The following is a 19,129-nucleotide window of genomic DNA, read 5'->3' as shown; positions in this document are numbered from 1 at the left end:
AAGGTGAGACCACATGCGTCACATGTGCTTCATTGTGGGGCAGGACTGAAGTCCTAGAAACTTTCAGGAGTCAAGCTGCCAAACACGGTCACCCATCCGAGGACTGTCCGCGACCAACGTTGCTTAACTTCAACTGATTGTGACCTGATCTCTACGCACAGGACCACACACCGCCACTATCGAATTGCGACCTTTAATATCGTCTGATCGTTGGTTTGTATTTCGGTTGGTCCTTAATATGTCTTTCTGATTTCCAGCACCATACAGGTGCACGTAGATCTTACACTAGTGATAAACAAGTCAATATGGAAATGAATATCGTAAAACGGGAATCTAAAAATACATATTGACATCTTATGACATGGAAGAAACACCCCAGGACATCTATCAACCAATGCCTATTGTAACACAACAGCCTTGGACATCCTGGGACATCCTGGGACATCTCTCAACCAGGGCCAGCCTGTTGTTACACACAGCACACATCTTGGGACATCTCTAAAAGATGATTACTGGGCCAGATTGTTACAAACAAGCACACATCCTGGGACATCTCTAAAACTGGGCCCGTTGTTACACACAAGCACACATCCTGGGACATCTCTCAAACTGGGCCAGTTGTTACACACAAGCCTAAGCACACATCTCGGGACATCTCTCAGCCTGGGCCCATTGTTACATCACAGCCTAGGCACACATCTTGGGACATCTCTCAACCTGGGCAGATGGTTACATCACAGCCTAAGCACACATCTCGGGACATCTCTCAGTCTGGGCAGATTGTTACAAACAAGCACACATCCTGGGACATCTCTAAAACTGGGCCTGTTGTTACACACAAGCACACATCCTGGGACATCTCTCTCAAACTGGGCCAGTTGTTACACACAAGCCTAAGCACACATCTCGGGACATCTCTCAGCCTGGGCCCATTGTTACATCACAGCCTAGGCACACATCTTGGGACATCTCTCAACCTGGGCAGATGGTTACATCACAGCCTAAGCACACATCTCGGGACATCTCTCAGTCTGGGCAGATTGTTACAAACAAGCACACATCCTGGGACATCTCTAAAACTGGGCCCGTTGTTACACACAAGCACACATCCTGGGACATCTCTCAAACTGGGCCAGTTGTTACACACAAGCCTAAGCACACATCTCGGGACATCTCTCAGCCTGGGCCCATTGTTACATCACAGCCTAGGCACACATCTTGGGACATCTCTCAACCTGGGCAGATGGTTACATCACAGCCTAAGCACACATCTCGGGACATCTCTCAGTCTGGGCAGATTGTTACAAACAAGCACACATCCTGGGACATCTCTAAAACTGGGCCCGTTGTTACACACAAGCACACATCCTGGGACATCTCTCAAACTGGGCCAGTTGTTACACACAAGCCTAAGCACACATCTCGGGACATCTCTCAGCCTGGGCCCATTGTTACATCACAGCCTAGGCACACATCTTGGGACATCTCTCAACCTGGGCAGATGGTTACATCACAGCCTAAGCACACATCTCGGGACATCTCTCAGTCTGGGCAGATTGTTACAAACAAGCACACATCCTGGGACATCTCTAAAACTGGGCCCGTTGTTACACACAAGCACACATCCTGGGACATCTCTCAAACTGGGCCAGTTGTTACACACAAGCCTAAGCACACATCTCGGGACATCTCTCAGCCTGGGCCCATTGTTACATCACAGCCTAGGCACACATCTTGGGACATCTCTCAACCTGGGCAGATGGTTACATCACAGCCTAAGCACACATCTCGGGACATCTCTCAGTCTGGGCAGATTGTTACAAACAAGCACACATCCTGGGACATCTCTAAAACTGGGCCCGTTGTTACACACAAGCACACATCCTGGGACATCTCTCAAACTGGGCCAGTTGTTACACACAAGCCTAAGCACACATCTCGGGACATCTCTCAGCCTGGGCCCATTGTTACATCACAGCCTAGGCACACATCTTGGGACATCTCTCAACCTGGGCAGATGGTTACATCACAGCCTAAGCACACATCTCGGGACATCTCTCAGTCTAGGCAGATTGTTACAAACAAGCACACATCCTGGGACATCTCTAAAACTGGGCCCGTTGTTACACACAAGCACACATCCTGGGACATCTCTCAAACTGGGCCAGTTGTTACACACAAGCCTAAGCACACATCTCGGGACATCTCTCAGCCTGGGCCCATTGTTACATCACAGCCTAGGCACACATCTTGGGACATCTCTCAACCTGGGCAGATGGTTACATCACAGCCTAAGCACACATCTCGGGACATCTCTCAGTCTGGGCAGATTGTTACAAACAAGCACACATCCTGGGACATCTCTAAAACTGGGCCCGTTGTTACACACAAGCACACATCCTGGGACATCTCTCAAACTGGGCCAGTTGTTACACACAAGCCTAAGCACACATCTCGGGACATCTCTCAGCCTGGGCCCATTGTTACATCACAGCCTAGGCACACATCTTGGGACATCTCTCAACCTGGGCAGATGGTTACATCACAGCCTAAGCACACATCTCGGGACATCTCTCAGTCTGGGCAGATTGTTACAAACAAGCACACATCCTGGGACATCTCTAAAACTGGGCCCGTTGTTACACACAAGCACACATCCTGGGACATCTCTCAAACTGGGCCAGTTGTTACACACAAGCCTAAGCACACATCTCGGGACATCTCTCAGCCTGGGCCCATTGTTACATCACAGCCTAGGCACACATCTTGGGACATCTCTCAACCTGGGCAGATGGTTACATCACAGCCTAAGCACACATCTCGGGACATCTCTCAGTCTGGGCAGATTGTTACAAACAAGCACACATCCTGGGACATCTCTAAAACTGGGCCCGTTGTTACACACAAGCACACATCCTGGGACATCTCTCAAACTGGGCCAGTTGTTACACACAAGCCTAAGCACACATCTCGGGACATCTCTCAACCTGGGCAGATGGTTACATCACATCCAAAGCACACATCTTGGGACTTTTCTCAACCTGGGCAGATTGTCACACAACAGCCAAAGCAGACATCTCGGGACATTTCTCAACCTGGGCAGATTGTTACACAACAGCCAAAGCACACATCTCGGACTCCTCCTCCATAAATCTGTCGTCACCTAGGTATTTTGGACCATGCACATCAAAGGAAAAGTTGCCATAGTTACCGGCGGTGCAGGTGGGCTTGGACAAGCAATAGTCAGAGCTTTGCTGGAGAAAGAAGCCAAGGTAACGCAAGAATCATCAGTTTTTCATCCTATGGTCAAACGCACAGTTTGCAGTTCCCGTGGCCTCATTCAGTGGCGTCGCCTCAGCTGGTGTCGTTAGTGTTTTTATATCGTATTTGCATTTCCCTTTGGGAAGAGCTCTTTGACCAATGAGTATTACTCATATGACACAGATAATATTAAGTTATAGAACTTGCATAAGGCGTTCACGTTTTTTAACAAAAGCGAACGTTCCGCTTGTTGGGTAAGTTAAACAACGTTGTCATGTTACAACACAGATGTCAGCGTGACATGCACAATTCCCGGGGACTAGTTGTTGCTCTTTTTACTGTTATTGTCTCCGCGAGTACCTCGATGGTATCCCAGATTAGTTTCGTCTTGGTACAAAGTGCATCTATAGTCATCGTTTTACCAATTACAATTTCTATCTTGATTATTGCAATGACAATTCAAAACATTTTGAAAAATTAACTTCATCTGCCAATGATGTTCGCGGTGGGCGAGCTGGCTAAGGCGCCAGGCTACTGATCCAGCGAGGTTGAGGTGCCGGGATCGAGCCAACCTGTGACCGGGTGTAAAAACATTGGGGTCAACTTTGTGTGCAGACCCTTTCCGTTTTGTCACAACCCATAGTGTACAGTACACAACCCCGTGCACTTAAAAGAACCCACGAATCCGTTGGTATATGTCCAGGTGGCCACATGAATACGTGCAAACACCTAGGTGCGGGTACAGCAACGTGAAGTGAAGTTGGACACAGTGCTGTGACTATGTGTCCCAGTCCACCCAGCTGTGAATGTGTACCTCGTTAGGAGGAGAAAGCCTCAATAACTCGGTGCAGCTAGTGGCAGCAAGAGTTGCATACTCCCCAGGGAGTTGAGATTGCTAATACGATGTGCAGTTGATATTGACATCCAATGATCGAGGGGAAAAATACCAGCGCCTTGAACATGCACTAGTGCGTGGATATGTGCGCTATATAAATATCCTATGATAATAATAAATCTTCAAATGTCATGTCGGTTTAAAACAAGGTTACATTATGAGACCTTTGATATTTTCAGTATACATAAACGAATTAGCAACTAGTACTGAATGTTCAGACTGCTATGGGCTACAGCTTATTCCTGATCTTGTACATATATATTTACTTCTGCTTTTTTGCTGACGACATAGTGTTGATTTCTAATGTGGGTAAGGACCTCCAAAAACAGTTAAACATTCTTTCTTCCTTTTCGATCGAATTTGGATTGAACGTCAATATGGCAAAATCAAATATAATGGTTTTCAGAAAGGGATGTGTGTTACGTACAAATGAGAAATGGGGGAATTTGATGGAGTAGAGTTAAAAGTTGTGAATAGTTATAAATACCTAGGTACATATTTCACTCCTCAGTTATCATGGAAATATGCTATTAGTAGAAGAGCCCAGGAAGGGTAGTGTTATACAGACATTTAATATGAACTGCTCTATAAATTGCAAGATATTTTTCCATATTTTCGATACCAAAATATTTCCAATCGTAACATACGGATGTGAAATTTGGGGATTTAAACAATACGATGAACCAGAAAGAATTCAGTGACTAGCTTGTAAGAGATATTTACAACTGGCAGTTAAGACACCAAATTATGCTGTCCTTGGTGAATATTTGTTAACACGCTAGTAAGAGTCATTAAACACTGGGACAATCTTCCATCTCACCTCAGAACACAACCAGATTTAGCTGTTTTTAAATCAAATCTGAAGACATGTCTCTTTGGTGAAGCATTTGAACTATATGTGATATCTTGACCATCTTAGAGCCAGAGCGCCTTTGAGCGGATTACGGATATTGGCGCTATATAAGTATTTGTATGTATGTATGTATGTATGTATGTATGTATGTTAAAATAAACAGGATGCCTGACCATAGATATGTCAAAAAATGTTACAGAATGTCACTTCTTTATGATACTAACGGAAAAGTAAACAAGGTTACCAAGATTAGAAACATTTTATGCTCTAGTAGATTTATGTATGTATGGGTAAATCAAGGGGTGCAAAACATAAACTTATTTCTCCAGGAATGTAAACAAAGAATGACAGATATGTTCATATCAGATTGGTTTAATTCAATAAACAGTAGGTCTAAACTTCATAGCTACAAATTGTTTAAGTATAGATTTGAAACTGAAGAGTATATCAATTAAATACAAATGAACAAATTTAGGAGTATTTTGGCAAACTGTCGTTGCGGCACACTCCCACTAAAAAATCGAAATTGGTAGGATGAACGGTATCGAGCGAAAAAAACGACTGTATAAATTATGTAAATCGTGAGATATAGAGGATGAATACAATTTTCGTTTGGGTTGCCGAACACTTTCACACATTAGAAAACAATATATCGATGTGAGGACGATTTCTATAGATCAATTTGTTTACCTAATGTCAAATAAAAATGAAAGCATTATTAGAAATGTTACAATGTATTTACATCATGCAATGAATTTGAGAACTTCTATATTATTCCCACACACATGAATCATGTACCAATATATTATTACACATATGAATATGCATACTTTACGCATGCGCACTATGCTATTATATTGCATTCTATGTTGTAATAGGCCGTTGGCCTGAATATCAAATGAAATAAAGCAATTCAATTCGACTTGCACGTGCATTTGCATTTTCAGGAATATCATACTGAACCTTTTACCATGTCTGCCTTTTTCGGTGTGTTTGGTCGATATGTTAGTAATAACTGTCAATTTTGATTGAAAAACATGTTAAGAAAACAGTACAATCATAACAAAAATACCACCTTGCAAGAACAATTTTTTGCATTTGGTTTTGAAAAGCAGTGGTTCAGTATAGTTTAATTAAACATTAGATATTTCTTATAATAGCATGCATACTATGTTTAAATGTTTGGCCGCATGTTACTCGTTTACTTTCATTTGACATATTTAGTCTTTTCACAACTTACTGAAATCATTTCAACGTATCAGTGTTTAAAAACAAACATCACACTTTAATATAACCATTTAACAAACATCCACACCCTTAAATTAAACGTTACTTTAAAAAATGTTCTGATAGGGCCTCAAAAAGATGCGTCAAGGTTGGAAGTCGGACATGACTGATTAAGAGAGAGGTTACATAAAGAAGACCCTCGGATCCATGAACTGGTCTTCAGCAAGCCATTCTCGTGGTAAGAGGCGACTAACGGGATCTGGTGGGTAGACTCGCGGACTTGGTTGACACATGTCATCGTATCCCAACTGCGTTGATCGTGATGTTGATCACTGGGTTGTCTGGTCCAGACGCGATTATGTACAGACCGTTGCTATATAGCTGTAATATTGATAAGTGCGACATTAAACGACAAACCCAAACAGAAGATCCCGAATTAACGTCAAATTCTCGAGAAAATATGGATACCAATTCGATGCTTCTTAGATTATATTTTATACACCTAAATCCACGTAGATGGTATTTCGTTTAGGTTGTGGCAATAATATCCTCCCATACAAAGTACAATCGTCAAGCGTGTACCTTTGCAGCGAGACGGTGTTATCACTGCCTCGTCTGTGTCGATGAATACAATGTTAGCAGTTTCATGTAATCTGGTCTCATTAAATGTCAAGGGGATCATTATTTTATAAATATAGACAAGACCTCCGCTGGTGTACGCAAGTGATATCTCGAGAAAACGTTGTGACCTTTTCCCCACAGACAGATATGTGTGTTATATATTTCAACAAATAAACAATCTTAAAGGAGATAAGGACAAACGTTATGGATGAACAACTTCTTTATTCGGATGAGGCGACGTTCATCCATAAAGTTTGTCACCAACTTGCAAACATGCCACTCAAAGAAGTAATCTTGAAGGAGAAAATGATGAATAAGTAAGGAAGAAAAATACTCAGTAGTCATTATTTCCTACGTAGCTGTCGAAAGTCCCTACCGTTCTTTAAAAAGCGGAGTTGTGATTCCTAAACACGGAGAGCAGTGGCAGTTAATGGCACGTACTTCATTTTCCATAAACATCACTAAGCATTTCAATACTTGTTCTTCAGTTTCCCTTTCCCCGCCCTGAATTTCCATTCTGATGCGTAATAACAGAAGAAATATATCTCAGTTTTCCTAGCCCCTGTTGAAATCGACACCCTGATGTGATATAGAATTCTTTTCACAAATAAAAACAGGTCATACAAGCAAAGTGTTTCTGAAGCAAAGTGTGCAAGGCTGTTATCTTTCTTGTGCAAGAATAAGAAAACAAAATAATAATAATAGATGAATAGCAGGAACGCCTAAACAGTCCTTCTGTTTAAAGACAAGTGACCCTTTCAAGACCATTGACAGACAAAGTATGAAATGACCCCAAAACCCAGGCCGACATCAGGGCTGGTAACTTCAAAATGTTGCTAGTCCAAAATGAATATGAATGATTTTGAATATGGTGAATTTGCTCCGATGTATGAAACATCTACATTTTTTACCAGACCATCAGGCTGGCTAGCTGTAAATTTAGACCGTACGTCACACATCTAGACCGCCTCGGGCGGTCGGACGGGCCCTAATTCATACACTGCCTGTAATATCACCGACCCCGTCTCTCGAGGCAGAACGGAAGGATCGGAGTACTGCCGAACACTTGAAAAAGTAGACCTAGCATCTGTGCAACACGGAAATCGGAGTGAAATACGAAATTACTACGATCGCCGTATTCCACAGCTCTGTGAGTTGTGTTTTGCGTCACATCGGCATTATTTCAGCCATAAAGTGACGAGAACAAGTTTGCATTAATTATCATTGTAAGTACATTCTCGGAATGAGTTTTATTTCAAAAACATATATTCATTACATTGTCATTTAAAAGCAAAAAAGTCATAGCACCAAATTTAAAGGCAGGCAATTTGTTAGTCACATTTCTCAGTTACAATTTATGATAGTCACACTTCACACAGTTACAATTTATGATACAGATGAGCGCTCACGCGGGAGAACATATCTTTCAGGTTTCTTGCATCATAATGTGAGTCCCTTGCAGACGATAAGTCCACCCATTCGAGCAGAATATGCTTGATGGTGAAAACCTCATCGCAAGAGACACACATGGGGCGTCCATCCCCATCCGTTTTCAGCAGATAGTCATGAGTAAACCGACTGTCGTCGTAAAATTACCTCATCACGTCTTGACTGACAACCCAAGTAGGTATAACCAATTGTTGGTTTCAATTCATACAGTTTATTTCTTCCTACTTGAGTGTCCCATCGTTTTTGCATGAGGTCCCGAGTATAGCTTTTGATAGTGGGTTTGAAATCACTGTACGGGATCAGCAGTGGAGATATGGGCTTGTCAAGAGCTGCTTTTGCTGCAGCATCGGCTTTTGTGTTACCTGCTATGCCGACGTGACCGGGCATCCAGCAGAGGACGATGTCACAATGGCCAGTGGAAAGATCATTGTAAAGTTCCAAGATGTCCAGGATTATAGGGTGACTTGAAGTAACATTTTGAAGTGCTTGAAGGCAAGATAATGAATCTGTGAAAACGATGAAGTTTTTGGAATGATTCTGCTGTTTAATATAGGTCAAAGCTGAAAAGATAGCTTTGGCCTCGGCAGTGAAAATGGAACTGTTGTCGGGAATCCTAGAGGAGACAGTCTTCGATCCAATGACTGTAGCACTGGCAACTTGGCCATCATCCTTGGATCCGTCTGTGAAAATGGATCTATGGGTGTTTCATAGAGAGGGTTAAAAACACGGGAGGGTCCGTTAGCCTCCTCATATAGACTTTTTACCATAGCGGTCCTAAAGGCTCCCAGGCAGACCCTCAGGCCTTGGTGGTGGATAGAGTCTAATTTTTCTGAATTGCTTTTGCAGGCTCCACCATAGACAGACCGTAATATAATTTAGAGTGCACCAAAGATCTGTACAAGTGAAGTCAAGAGCCTTCAAACACTTTGTCTTCAAATATTTTATGTGTGGTAAGAATGTCAAGTGGCGGTCGAATATGAGTCCCAGGAATTTGGCCTCTTCTACTACCTTAATAGGGATACCATCTGAGGATAGGTCTGGATCCTTGTGAGGTTTGTATTTATGACAAAAGTGAATACAATTTGTTTTGGATTTTGAAAATTTAAAGCCATTTTCGTTGGCACATTGTTGGATTTGTTAAGGCAGAGTTGTAGCTGCCTTTCTATTGCATTCGTGTTCCTACCACGACATGAAATATTGAAATCGTCCACGAAAAGGGACCCATCAACACAGCTGTTCAAAACGTTAGTAAGGCTGTTAATTTTTATGCTAGAAAGTGTGACAGACATGATGCTGCCTTGAGGGACGCCCTGGTCTTGGTGGAAATAATCAGACAATGCGGAACCCACCCGTACTTGAAATTGTCGGTTGTTTAAAAACCGAGATATGAACTGAGGTAATCTGCCCCTCAATCCAAATTCATGTAAATCTTTTAAGATACCATGTTTCCACGTTGTATCATATGCTCTTTCCAAGTCGAAAAAGATAGAAACAATATGTTGTTTGTTGACAATGGAATTTTTTATAAATGATTCCGGACGCACCAGATGGTCAATGGTACTTCGGTTCTTTCGGAAACCACATTGGAGGTCACTAAGGAGGTTATTGGCCTCTAAGTACCAGATTAATCGATTATTGACCATGCGCTCCATGGTTTTACAAACACAGCTAGTTAGTGATATGGGACGGTGGTTTAATTGTTTTAAAGTTATCTTGAATGAAAATAGAGATACCCTGATTTGAATTGAAGATATCTTGAAATGAATTAACGATATCTCCAATAGAGATTATATATTGAGAAATTACTGATATCTTAAATTGTTTCAAAGACATCTTGAATTGAATTGAAGATACCTTGAAATGTATTAAGGATATCCTGAATTGAATTAGAGATTACTTGAAATGAATTAAAGGTATCTTTAAAACCGATAATTGATTTAAAGACATCTTCACAATTATTACTGATATCTTTAATTTGATTTTAGACATCAGTTACGGCTAGAATTGAAGATATATCTAATTGAACTTAAATATCTCAGAGTTAAAGATATCTCTAGAGCCTAGAGCGTTTGTGGATGTGCATACATTATTTCAAGATATGTTCATTTGAATTCAAGATATCTTGAGTTAACTCTAATACACGTGGGAACACTGTGAATTTAATTGTTTTAGTGATATCTTAAACACATTTAGAGATATCTCGAAAAATGTTCTTGATATCTCAATGACATTGTAAGATATCAGTAGCCCTAAATTGGTTATCTTCAGTTATTTATAGATATCAAAATTCTGTAAAACAGAATTATGTGTTTGAAGGTATACTCAGGGGGAGGTTGGGTAGCCAAGTGGTTAAAGCATTCGCTCATCACGCCAAAGACCCGGTTTCAATTTTCCACATGGGTTCAATAAATAATATGCGAAATTTATACAGCGCCTTATATGTCCTAACATAATGCCACTCTAAGGCGCTTAGCAGTGTACAAGGGTGAGAGTCTATTGCCGAGGGGTATAAACATTTTATACTGATGGGTTCTGACGCCTTTCTTGAAACAGTTATATGAATCAGAGACTCTGATTATGGCTGGTAGATTGTTCCAGAGCATTGCTGCTAACTTGCTAAAGCATCTGTCCCAATATTTCACAGTTCTTGTATTTGGTACAGTGATGAGTCAAGCTGTTTGGGAGGGATGGTGTGGGACAGTATGGGGTTATGAGCCCCTTGTGTGTATACTAGTGGTTATCCGATTAATTGAAATAATCGAAGATTGGTCACAATGACTAAACGACCAAGCAATCGATCACGTTTTCTCATAATCGAACATAAACAATTTTGGAACACTTGTTTGCATTAACAATAGTTTCCACAAGGTTGGTTTTGTCTGGTACATTCATAAGCACCACCAGCTCGTTCCAAGTCATGACTGAATTTATCTTAAAGACTCCAGGAAATTTATGTTCCTAACATACTAATCATCCTTTAAAGATGTGAAATTTGAAAAAAAGCCCCAAAGAGCTACATGTTTTTTCTTGTCCGTTTAAAGACAAGTGCCAGACAAATCACCATTAGTACCACTTGCTGACGTTTTCTCATCATCAATCCCCCTCTCTCCAGGCAGAAGGACTTATGCAGACCATCATGGTATATTCTCGATGTATCATTCGTTTAACACAGGTGTGTATCTTTGACATCCATGCTGACAGAGGTGCTGAGATAGAGTCTTCACTTCAGGGTCAGTTTGGAGGAGACAAAGTGTCCTTCTCGTGCGATGTAACTGACGAAAAGGGTTTTAAAGGTATGGAGCGAAATGATGTTACTTCTTCACATTATTTGCTTTGGCAATGAAATAAAGTGTAAGAAATAACGCATGGTGAAACATTTCTATCGTTTTATCCGCTAAACCATAGTGTGCATGAATTATCAAATAACGTTCATGCGAAGGATGGTTGTTTCAGAACTAGCAAGTCCTAAACACGATTGTAAGAATTTGTACTGATGCTTGGTATTTGCTTCTGACTCGTGACCATAATATCTGTCTCTAACATTATCCCCAAAAGGGAATAATAAATATTATAGATGATGCTTCTACTTTGACATGACAGAGTCTCGAAGAGGTTTTGTTCCGTGTGTAGCAACAGTAGTGTTCAATCAGTTTTACTGTCTTAAAAAAAACAGTAATGAACCCTTCTCAATATATGTCCTTCTTGGTTTCTCAGAGGCCTTCGACGGTGTCGTGGCACGCCATGGACAGGTGGATATCATGATCAATAATGCAGCTATCGTCACAGAGAAGATAGACATTGACAAGATGCTGATGGTTAACCTGGTAAGAGAGCATGATTCAATATGACCTGTAGATGATGGTCAAGGACTTGTAACTGTATTTGTTCAGGTGATCCTGGCGCAGTCAGGCTGGTAAGACTCATCATCAGCTCAGAGACCTTGCCACCTCTACACGCACCCCAGACAGCGAATGGGACTTCTCTCAGGAAGTGCTGCCCAGTCAAACCCACCAAGAACTTTCCAGAGAATATGAAGTCTCCCCATCACTGCAGCCTTCTGCATTACCCAGAGTGTCAGCAGGGCTGAGAAGCCACTCTCCTGATCTGCGCCAAGAGATCAGGGTCTCCTTTCACGAAGCAACCTTTACTGAGGTTAACCTTAACCTTAGTGACTTACGACCACCTTAGTCCTTTGTAATAGGAGGCCCAGCAGGTACCAAATGAAGGGCACCGAAAACAATGGGGAGTCTATGCCCTTTGTGCCAAGGAACGGCCAAGGAAGGTCATCCATTGACAAGGCGATGCACAGTCTCTGTAAATGTATTGCTTTCACTGCTTTCTATAAATCATTCCATTGGAAGAGCCGTAATGACACGAGATTAGTCAAACACTCTGTGGATATATTGAGTTTTCCAACATGTGATCGGGCAGAAGTTTTTGGTTTAGTCAAGTCTTCTTTATTGGAAAGGAGTATTGTGCGACGTTTGCAGAACCCTGGAGGAACATCGCCAAGAGAGAATAAAAAAGTAATAGTGTTTGGACACACAGGAACAGTTTCCAGTACCGGTTTCATCATATATTTTGAACAGATTAAGATGAAAATGCACCAGGGAGGGTTCGGGTGATTCTGGCACAGTCAAGCTGGTAAGGCTCATCATCAGCTTTGGGCCCTTGCCCCCAACTACACGCACCCCATACAGGGAATGGGACTTCTACCAGGAAGTGCTGCCTACTCGAACCCTCCAAGAACTTTTTCCCGGGGAATATGAAGGCTCCCCAAGACTACAGCCTTTCGCATTACCCAGAGTGCTTTTTCTGACATTTGCCAATGATACGATGACATGTGTCAACCAAATCAACAAGTCAACCTGACCATCCGATCCTCTTCTTCGACAAGCATGGGTTACTGAAGACCATTATTCAAACTTAGCTCTTCATGAAATGTATGAAAGTAATTTACTGTGAAGGAAATGTAGATGTAAAGACAACTGTAGAAAAGCTTTCGTACATGTTATTGAAACACATGAAACTGTCTGTCTTCGCAGGGTGGCACAATCAGAGGTTCGAACCTCGCCATCAAGCACATGAGGAAGGATGAAGGTGGGAAAGGTGGAGTGGTCGTAAACGTGTCCTCCGTTGCAGGTAGGTGGTGTTGCCTCCGTTATCGAGATAAATGAGTACCAGTAAGATGATAAAGAACCACTAACATAATACGTGTATATAAACACCGCTTTTGTTCTGTTTACCATATGCTTTGAACCAGCCTTTTGAGCTAAAGAAGAAATTGAAGTGTTTTAATGAAGTTGTGGTCATCTTTTAAACCTGTTTATGAGGTCACGATGATATGTTGGACCTTTATCGAAGGGTGGCCAATTTGTTGTATTATCCTAAACTGTACTTTAATAGGAGTTCAAAAATACATTTCAAAAGAATTATTTCCGAAAATAAATATATTTTAAAAAAAAAATTCAAAACAATATTCGCATAATACCTGTTCAGTATGTAGGTATTATCTTCACAAATTTTCACGTCCATCAGGGCAACCATCATGTGGTTGAAAATATATTTCCCATGACTTCACTGAATAAAATCACTTTACCCTTATTGTTTCTCTAAATTATATTAAACGTTTATTATATAAAAAGCAAACTCGGTGTACTTTCTCTCAGTATATGTGAAAATACAGGTGAAACGTTTCAGGTAAGTCCAGGTGTATGAAGAATATAGAACGAGTGAAATATATACCAAGTCGCCGTGACACAAATTACCTCTCAAAAATTAGTTCGTTATATTCGTCAATTCATGTGTTCGTTATGAACGTGTTCGTTATGAATGTATATATACGTGGCGGTGGTGTAAATGATAATAACATCACAAAGACTATCAGGAATTGAAGAATGAATATTGGTTATGTGACCTTCCAAGTATTGATGACTTTGGTAAATTATAACGATAATCTAGGTGCTGAGTTTACAAAACGCATTCTGACGTTTTTTTCTAGCAATAGAGTCTTTCCACACTATCCCAGCATATACAGCCACAAAGTCCGGGGTAGTTGGATTCACAAGATCCTGGGCAGTGAGTATATGCGTTAAACATTATCAAGAACTGCTTTCAAAATATCAAATAGCTGATTTTACATAAAGTGTTTACATTTTGTCCATCCTAAAATAAATGAACAATGCTAACTTTACATTCTGCTCATTTCATCATAAATACAAAATAAGCTGGAAACGAAACGAAATCAGTGACATATTTCAGTGCAATTCACACACAATTATCAGCAAATCAGAAGAACAGAAATCACTTAGTGGTCTCGCATAACTATACTCAGCACCAAAACAAACGTCAGTACGAATTCAAAATTAGATAGGCACTGTAATCAAATCATTACAGAAATGATCATAAGCGGATCGAGAACATTTTGTTATCTACAATATCTTGACACATTAATGAATAACTCAGCACAATTCTAAGACACTACGTGGACGTTTGCAGTCCATTTTGACTCTTGACTTCAGTATCTAGTGTAACCACCACGAGCGGCAATAACTGCAGCACAGCGTCTATACATGGTGTGCACCAATCGATTGATGAAGGCCATTGGCACCTGGAACCACACTCTGAGAAAGGCCTGGCGCAATAAATCGGCTGTGTTCAGCCTTGGTATGACATTATTCAGTCTCCTCTGAATTTCATCCCAAAGATGTTCAATTGGGTTAAATCAGGACTAAGGGCTGACCACTGCATAATGTTGACACCGTTCTGCTGTAGGAAGTCCCGTGTAGCTCTGGCAGTATGGGCCCGGGCGTTATCATGCTGGAAAATGTTGTTCCGGTGACATGCGAAATGTGGTATGACGTGGGTCTGAGAACTTGGTCGATGTAGCGCACCGCTGTGATGCCGCCTCCTCTGCCTGGACCAAGGTTCTGGAACACCACAGGACCCACTCTCTTGTTCAGGCCTAGTCCACCCCATGCCATGATGCTTGCACCTCCCCATGAGTGTCTTACCATAACACATTGGTTTGAGTAACGCTGGCTACGTCGTCGCCACATTCTTGTTCTGCCATCTGCAGTTGATACGCAGTACCGACTCTCATCTGTGAACAGAACAGTTCCCCATTGCCTGTATCGCCAGGTTTGGTGTTGTAGGGCAAACAGTAGACGTTCACGCCGATGACGAGGGGTGAGGATAGGTCCACGGTAAGGTCTACGGCAATGAAGGTTCCCGCTGTTAAGACGTCGGCGTATTGTATCAGTACTGATTGGTCGTCCGTGTGTTCCCACTGTCTGGCGTGCTGTTTCGGATGCCTGCATGAAGGGATTCTGTACATGCTTGCACAACATGGCGGTCTTGTCGTCTTGTGGTCACCCTTGGTTTGTCAGTACGGGGGGCGATCATTTATGGTGTTGGTAGCCCGGAAACGTTGCTGCAGCCTGTAGATGGTCCGAACGTTGACCTGGAAGTGATTGGCAACGGCTTGTGCAGTGTGGCCAGCTTCAAGTCTTTCTAGCGCCTGGTTCCTCTGAGCTGTCGTGAGTCGCGGCATCCTGCTGACTTTGTAATGTGAATGTTTCGACCAGGTTTGTGGGCGCATATTACTGTGAACGGCACGTGCAGCATGAGTAGCATGAAAAACATGGAGAACACCGTACCATCTCCGAGATCAGGTTGCGTTTTTGAGACCATTTCCAGGGTTCCATTCTGAGTTTGGGAAGGAATGACTTGCAGGTAAAGTTGGAGATGTTGACAAAAATATACAATCAAAATTCCAAACTGACGTTTCTTTTGCTGCTTAGTATATTTGCAGACTCTGGGGAACATAAACATGATTGGTGAGCTAAACATTATCTTAATGAATCACTAAGGATGTGTTTATTGGATAATGTATCGTCATGTGGTAATGTCCAAACAAGCAACACGAAAAACACACTTACAGTTTAAAGGATGCCATCGTTAACGGCACCTTTGACAAGAAACTGAGAACAGAACCACTTATAGAATTGGTGCATTGTGAGAACGTTAATTTTTCCAGGCAAATCCCTATCTGAAAGAAATGGACTTGAGATTCTGCTTGGTGTGCCCCACAGCATTCGAATCGTTTATACTCCCTGCTCAAATGAAACAAGCGTTGTATGTTGAGGACGTGATGAAGTTTATCGAAAAAACTTGGAAGTGAAGAGTAAGTATCCTCTGTACTTGACATAAACATGCTTGTCAGAAGCTGCTGGAATGTTGAAGGAGCATGTACTTGTATGTTTAAATTAGATTCAGCTTGCAATGAGTTTCTAAATGCCAGAAGTGTTAGAAACGTGACGCAAAAGTGGTCGCTGTCGAACGTGCAGACTTGTTATTTAATTGTGATTCCGTCGTTTTATGTTTGTTTGGATCGGGTTTTGTTTCTTGTTTACTCTACAGAGTTGACCAAACATCCATTGAGAAGCTCTCTAGACAAACCATTGTCATCTGCAAGAACCCGAATCTACAAAGGTTCACGACTCGTGTTTCAAGGGCAGACAATTTAATGTTAGTTCCTGCAAAAAGTTGCTTTCAGTGAACTATTTCAGAATACTATCGTCGGATTGTTTCCGTATGCCGATCGGTTTCGATTAAATGCCATCGTAAGGCATTACTGTAACAGTTTTGACATCAGTGTCAAGTGTCAGTTGACGCAAACGTTATTCCATATATTTGTATTGGATAATACATGTCAAAGACATTTAATATGGGACCAACATTGTAAGGTATATTTTTTTCTGAAATCCTTCCCATTTTGCAGAGATTATTCTCTGGTTTAGTGTTTTGAGCGTCTGCCCGGAGAGCGGAAGGTCGCGGGTTCAATCCCCGGCCGCGTCATACCAAAAGATGTTAAAGTATGGTACTTGTTGGTCCCTGCCTGGCGCTCGGCATTAATGGGTACAACAAGGTCTGATAGGCTCGGAGTCAGTATAATATGTCTGAATGGGGTAATCATACTTAACAGCGGGGGCTAGTACAAGCAGCCACGCATACACACGCATGCACGTCGTCATATAAACAAAATAGTCGTAAGCGCGGCATTAAACCCCATTTCGCCTAACCTCATACATATGCATGTAACATATACATGATATTTCATGTGGTTACGCCTAGTATACTAGCGAGGGGGAGAGGAACTGTTGTGGTGTAAATATAACAGTAAATGACGTAAACAGAGATGGTAAAACAGGATAGAGGGGCGGGGCAAGTTAGTTAAATTAACAATGTCAACATCTGGTGGCACGACCATTTCAGTTAATTTTGAGAAGCCGAGGCGGGGCACTGAAGACACCATATGATTTAAAGGATGGTCCAGTTTAGATATCAAAATAAGATAGCGGTACCGGCTGGTTCTGGTCTTACTCGGTTCAACTCATCCCAGACTTGTTCTGTGTGGACGAGGTCTAGGGAAACAGCCAGCCATGTCAGACAAACGAGATGTAGCACATTGGCTCATAGCTTGTGTTTCAGATAAACTGATGTGAGACCAAGCGGACGTCTGTGTCATCCTTAATTTGAAGCAGGAAGAGTTCTTGGTCGCCGTTTGAAGATTGATAAATTGATTTGTGTAAACTGATATCAACGATTTTGGGTAATATTGATGCCTCATATTTTTCAGTCCAAAAGACATAGCTGCTTCAGTTATTGATCTGCTGGAGGAGGATGACAGTAACGGCACCATAATTCACACGCGTTCCAAAGGACAGAATCGCAGAGTGAAGATAGAGGTGACTGATGAATCAACTTAAGGAGTCACTCTCAAAGACACTGCCAAACAGTTGGTCATTAGAGAGGTTCTGACATCGATTGGCGTGAAATTCTGCACAGCAAAAGGTTATGTTCATTTTTTAATTAAAAACTATGCTGAATCAATATCACATACTTATTGATTTTTCAAGTAAACGTTATGCTGTGAATAAGTGTAACATCAGGCCAAACACATATTCTACAGCAGGCTTAATTTGTAAGGTATTCTAAATGTCGAAGTCAATTTATCCTTGACTTCATTTGTACATTCATGCCGTACAGCAATCATAAATATAAAATCATTTATATAAAAGGTATTCTAAATGTGGAAATCAATTTACCCTTGACTGCATTTGTACATTGGTGGTGTACAGAAGTTATAAACTGGTATCTTTCCAGTCGTGTGTTAATTTTGCATGAATCGTTGCAAAATAAAAATCAAATATTTCATCGAAGAGCTTGTTCTGTAGGCTAATAACTTTCCTCGAGGTGATTCTCAGGTTGTGTCTCAAGAAGACTTTTGATGCTATATGACTGGATTGTCTGGTCATGACTTGATTATTAACAGACAGTCGTCATGCGGGTGGAATACCGCTTTTCAAGTATTGAACATCCAAGAAAGAAACAATGTATTCTTTCATCAGTAAATGTAAAACTTCTCAGATGTTTGTTCTTCAACACTCGTTTGTACAACCTGCAACATGCGCTGTTTGCTATTGCCAGTGTATTGTTGATCTCGAGTTTGGCATCTGATGTGATGGTGCAGGTTGGTGGAAGACCTCTGTCATTTTTAACCCAGTCCAAACAGCTGGGCATCTTCTGCGAAGCAAGCTGTAATGTTCTGCAGGGTCACCTTGTTCTGTAAGAGCAGCAACATCAACGAAAGAGGAGGTCGCGAATCAGTTCCTCGGCGTCTTTGAATGAGCATGAAGACGTCTAACATTGAACAGGCTGTCATTGAAACGATATTCAAAATTAGACACTGTCGTCAAGATCTTCAGTGGCCTGCTTGAGCATCATCCTGAAAAAGATGGTGGAGAAGATCTATGTCAGGA

The 19,129-nt window shown here is 41.5% G+C and overlaps 2 protein-coding genes across 2 annotated transcripts; both read left to right on the top strand.

Moving 5' to 3' along the window:
- Positions 1–985: 985 nt before the first annotated feature.
- On the top strand, positions 986–3,151 carry LOC124273884. The gene has a single exon (XM_046709230.1). It carries the CDS (start codon positions 986–988, stop codon positions 3,149–3,151), a length of 2,166 nt encoding a protein of 721 aa, XP_046565186.1.
- On the top strand, positions 3,135–18,145 carry LOC124273883 (15-hydroxyprostaglandin dehydrogenase [NAD(+)]-like). Its single transcript, XM_046709228.1, has 7 exons — positions 3,135–3,272; positions 11,479–11,599; positions 12,021–12,130; positions 13,352–13,448; positions 14,308–14,384; positions 16,345–16,491; positions 17,947–18,145. Exons 1-6 carry the CDS (start codon positions 3,180–3,182, stop codon positions 16,486–16,488), a joined length of 642 nt encoding a protein of 213 aa, XP_046565184.1. The 5' UTR covers positions 3,135–3,179; the 3' UTR covers positions 16,489–16,491; positions 17,947–18,145.
- Positions 18,146–19,129: the final 984 nt, after the last annotated feature.

Source organism: Haliotis rubra, unplaced genomic scaffold (genome assembly GCF_003918875.1).
Source record: "Haliotis rubra isolate DU_JTF1 unplaced genomic scaffold, ASM391887v1 Scf1850, whole genome shotgun sequence".
Taxonomy (NCBI): domain Eukaryota; kingdom Metazoa; phylum Mollusca; class Gastropoda; order Lepetellida; family Haliotidae; genus Haliotis; species Haliotis rubra.
This window is presented reverse-complemented; position numbering and strand designations above follow the sequence as displayed.

What these genes read in the sequence shown, in the direction of transcription:
- LOC124273884 (XM_046709230.1), top strand. Translation starts at nt 986, where the DNA reads ATGGTTACATCACAGCCTAAGCACACATCTCGGGACATCTCTCAGTCT.
- LOC124273883 (XM_046709228.1), top strand. Translation starts at nt 3,180, where the DNA reads ATGCACATCAAAGGAAAAGTTGCCATAGTTACCGGCGGTGCAGGTGGG. An exon ending in AGATGCTGATGGTTAACCTG is followed by an intron (nt 12,131 to 13,351) that starts GTAAGAGAGCAT and finishes CTGTCTTCGCAG; the next exon opens with GGTGGCACAATCAGAGGTTC. An exon ending in AAACGTGTCCTCCGTTGCAG is followed by an intron (nt 13,449 to 14,307) that starts GTAGGTGGTGTT and finishes GTTTTTTTCTAG; the next exon opens with CAATAGAGTCTTTCCACACT.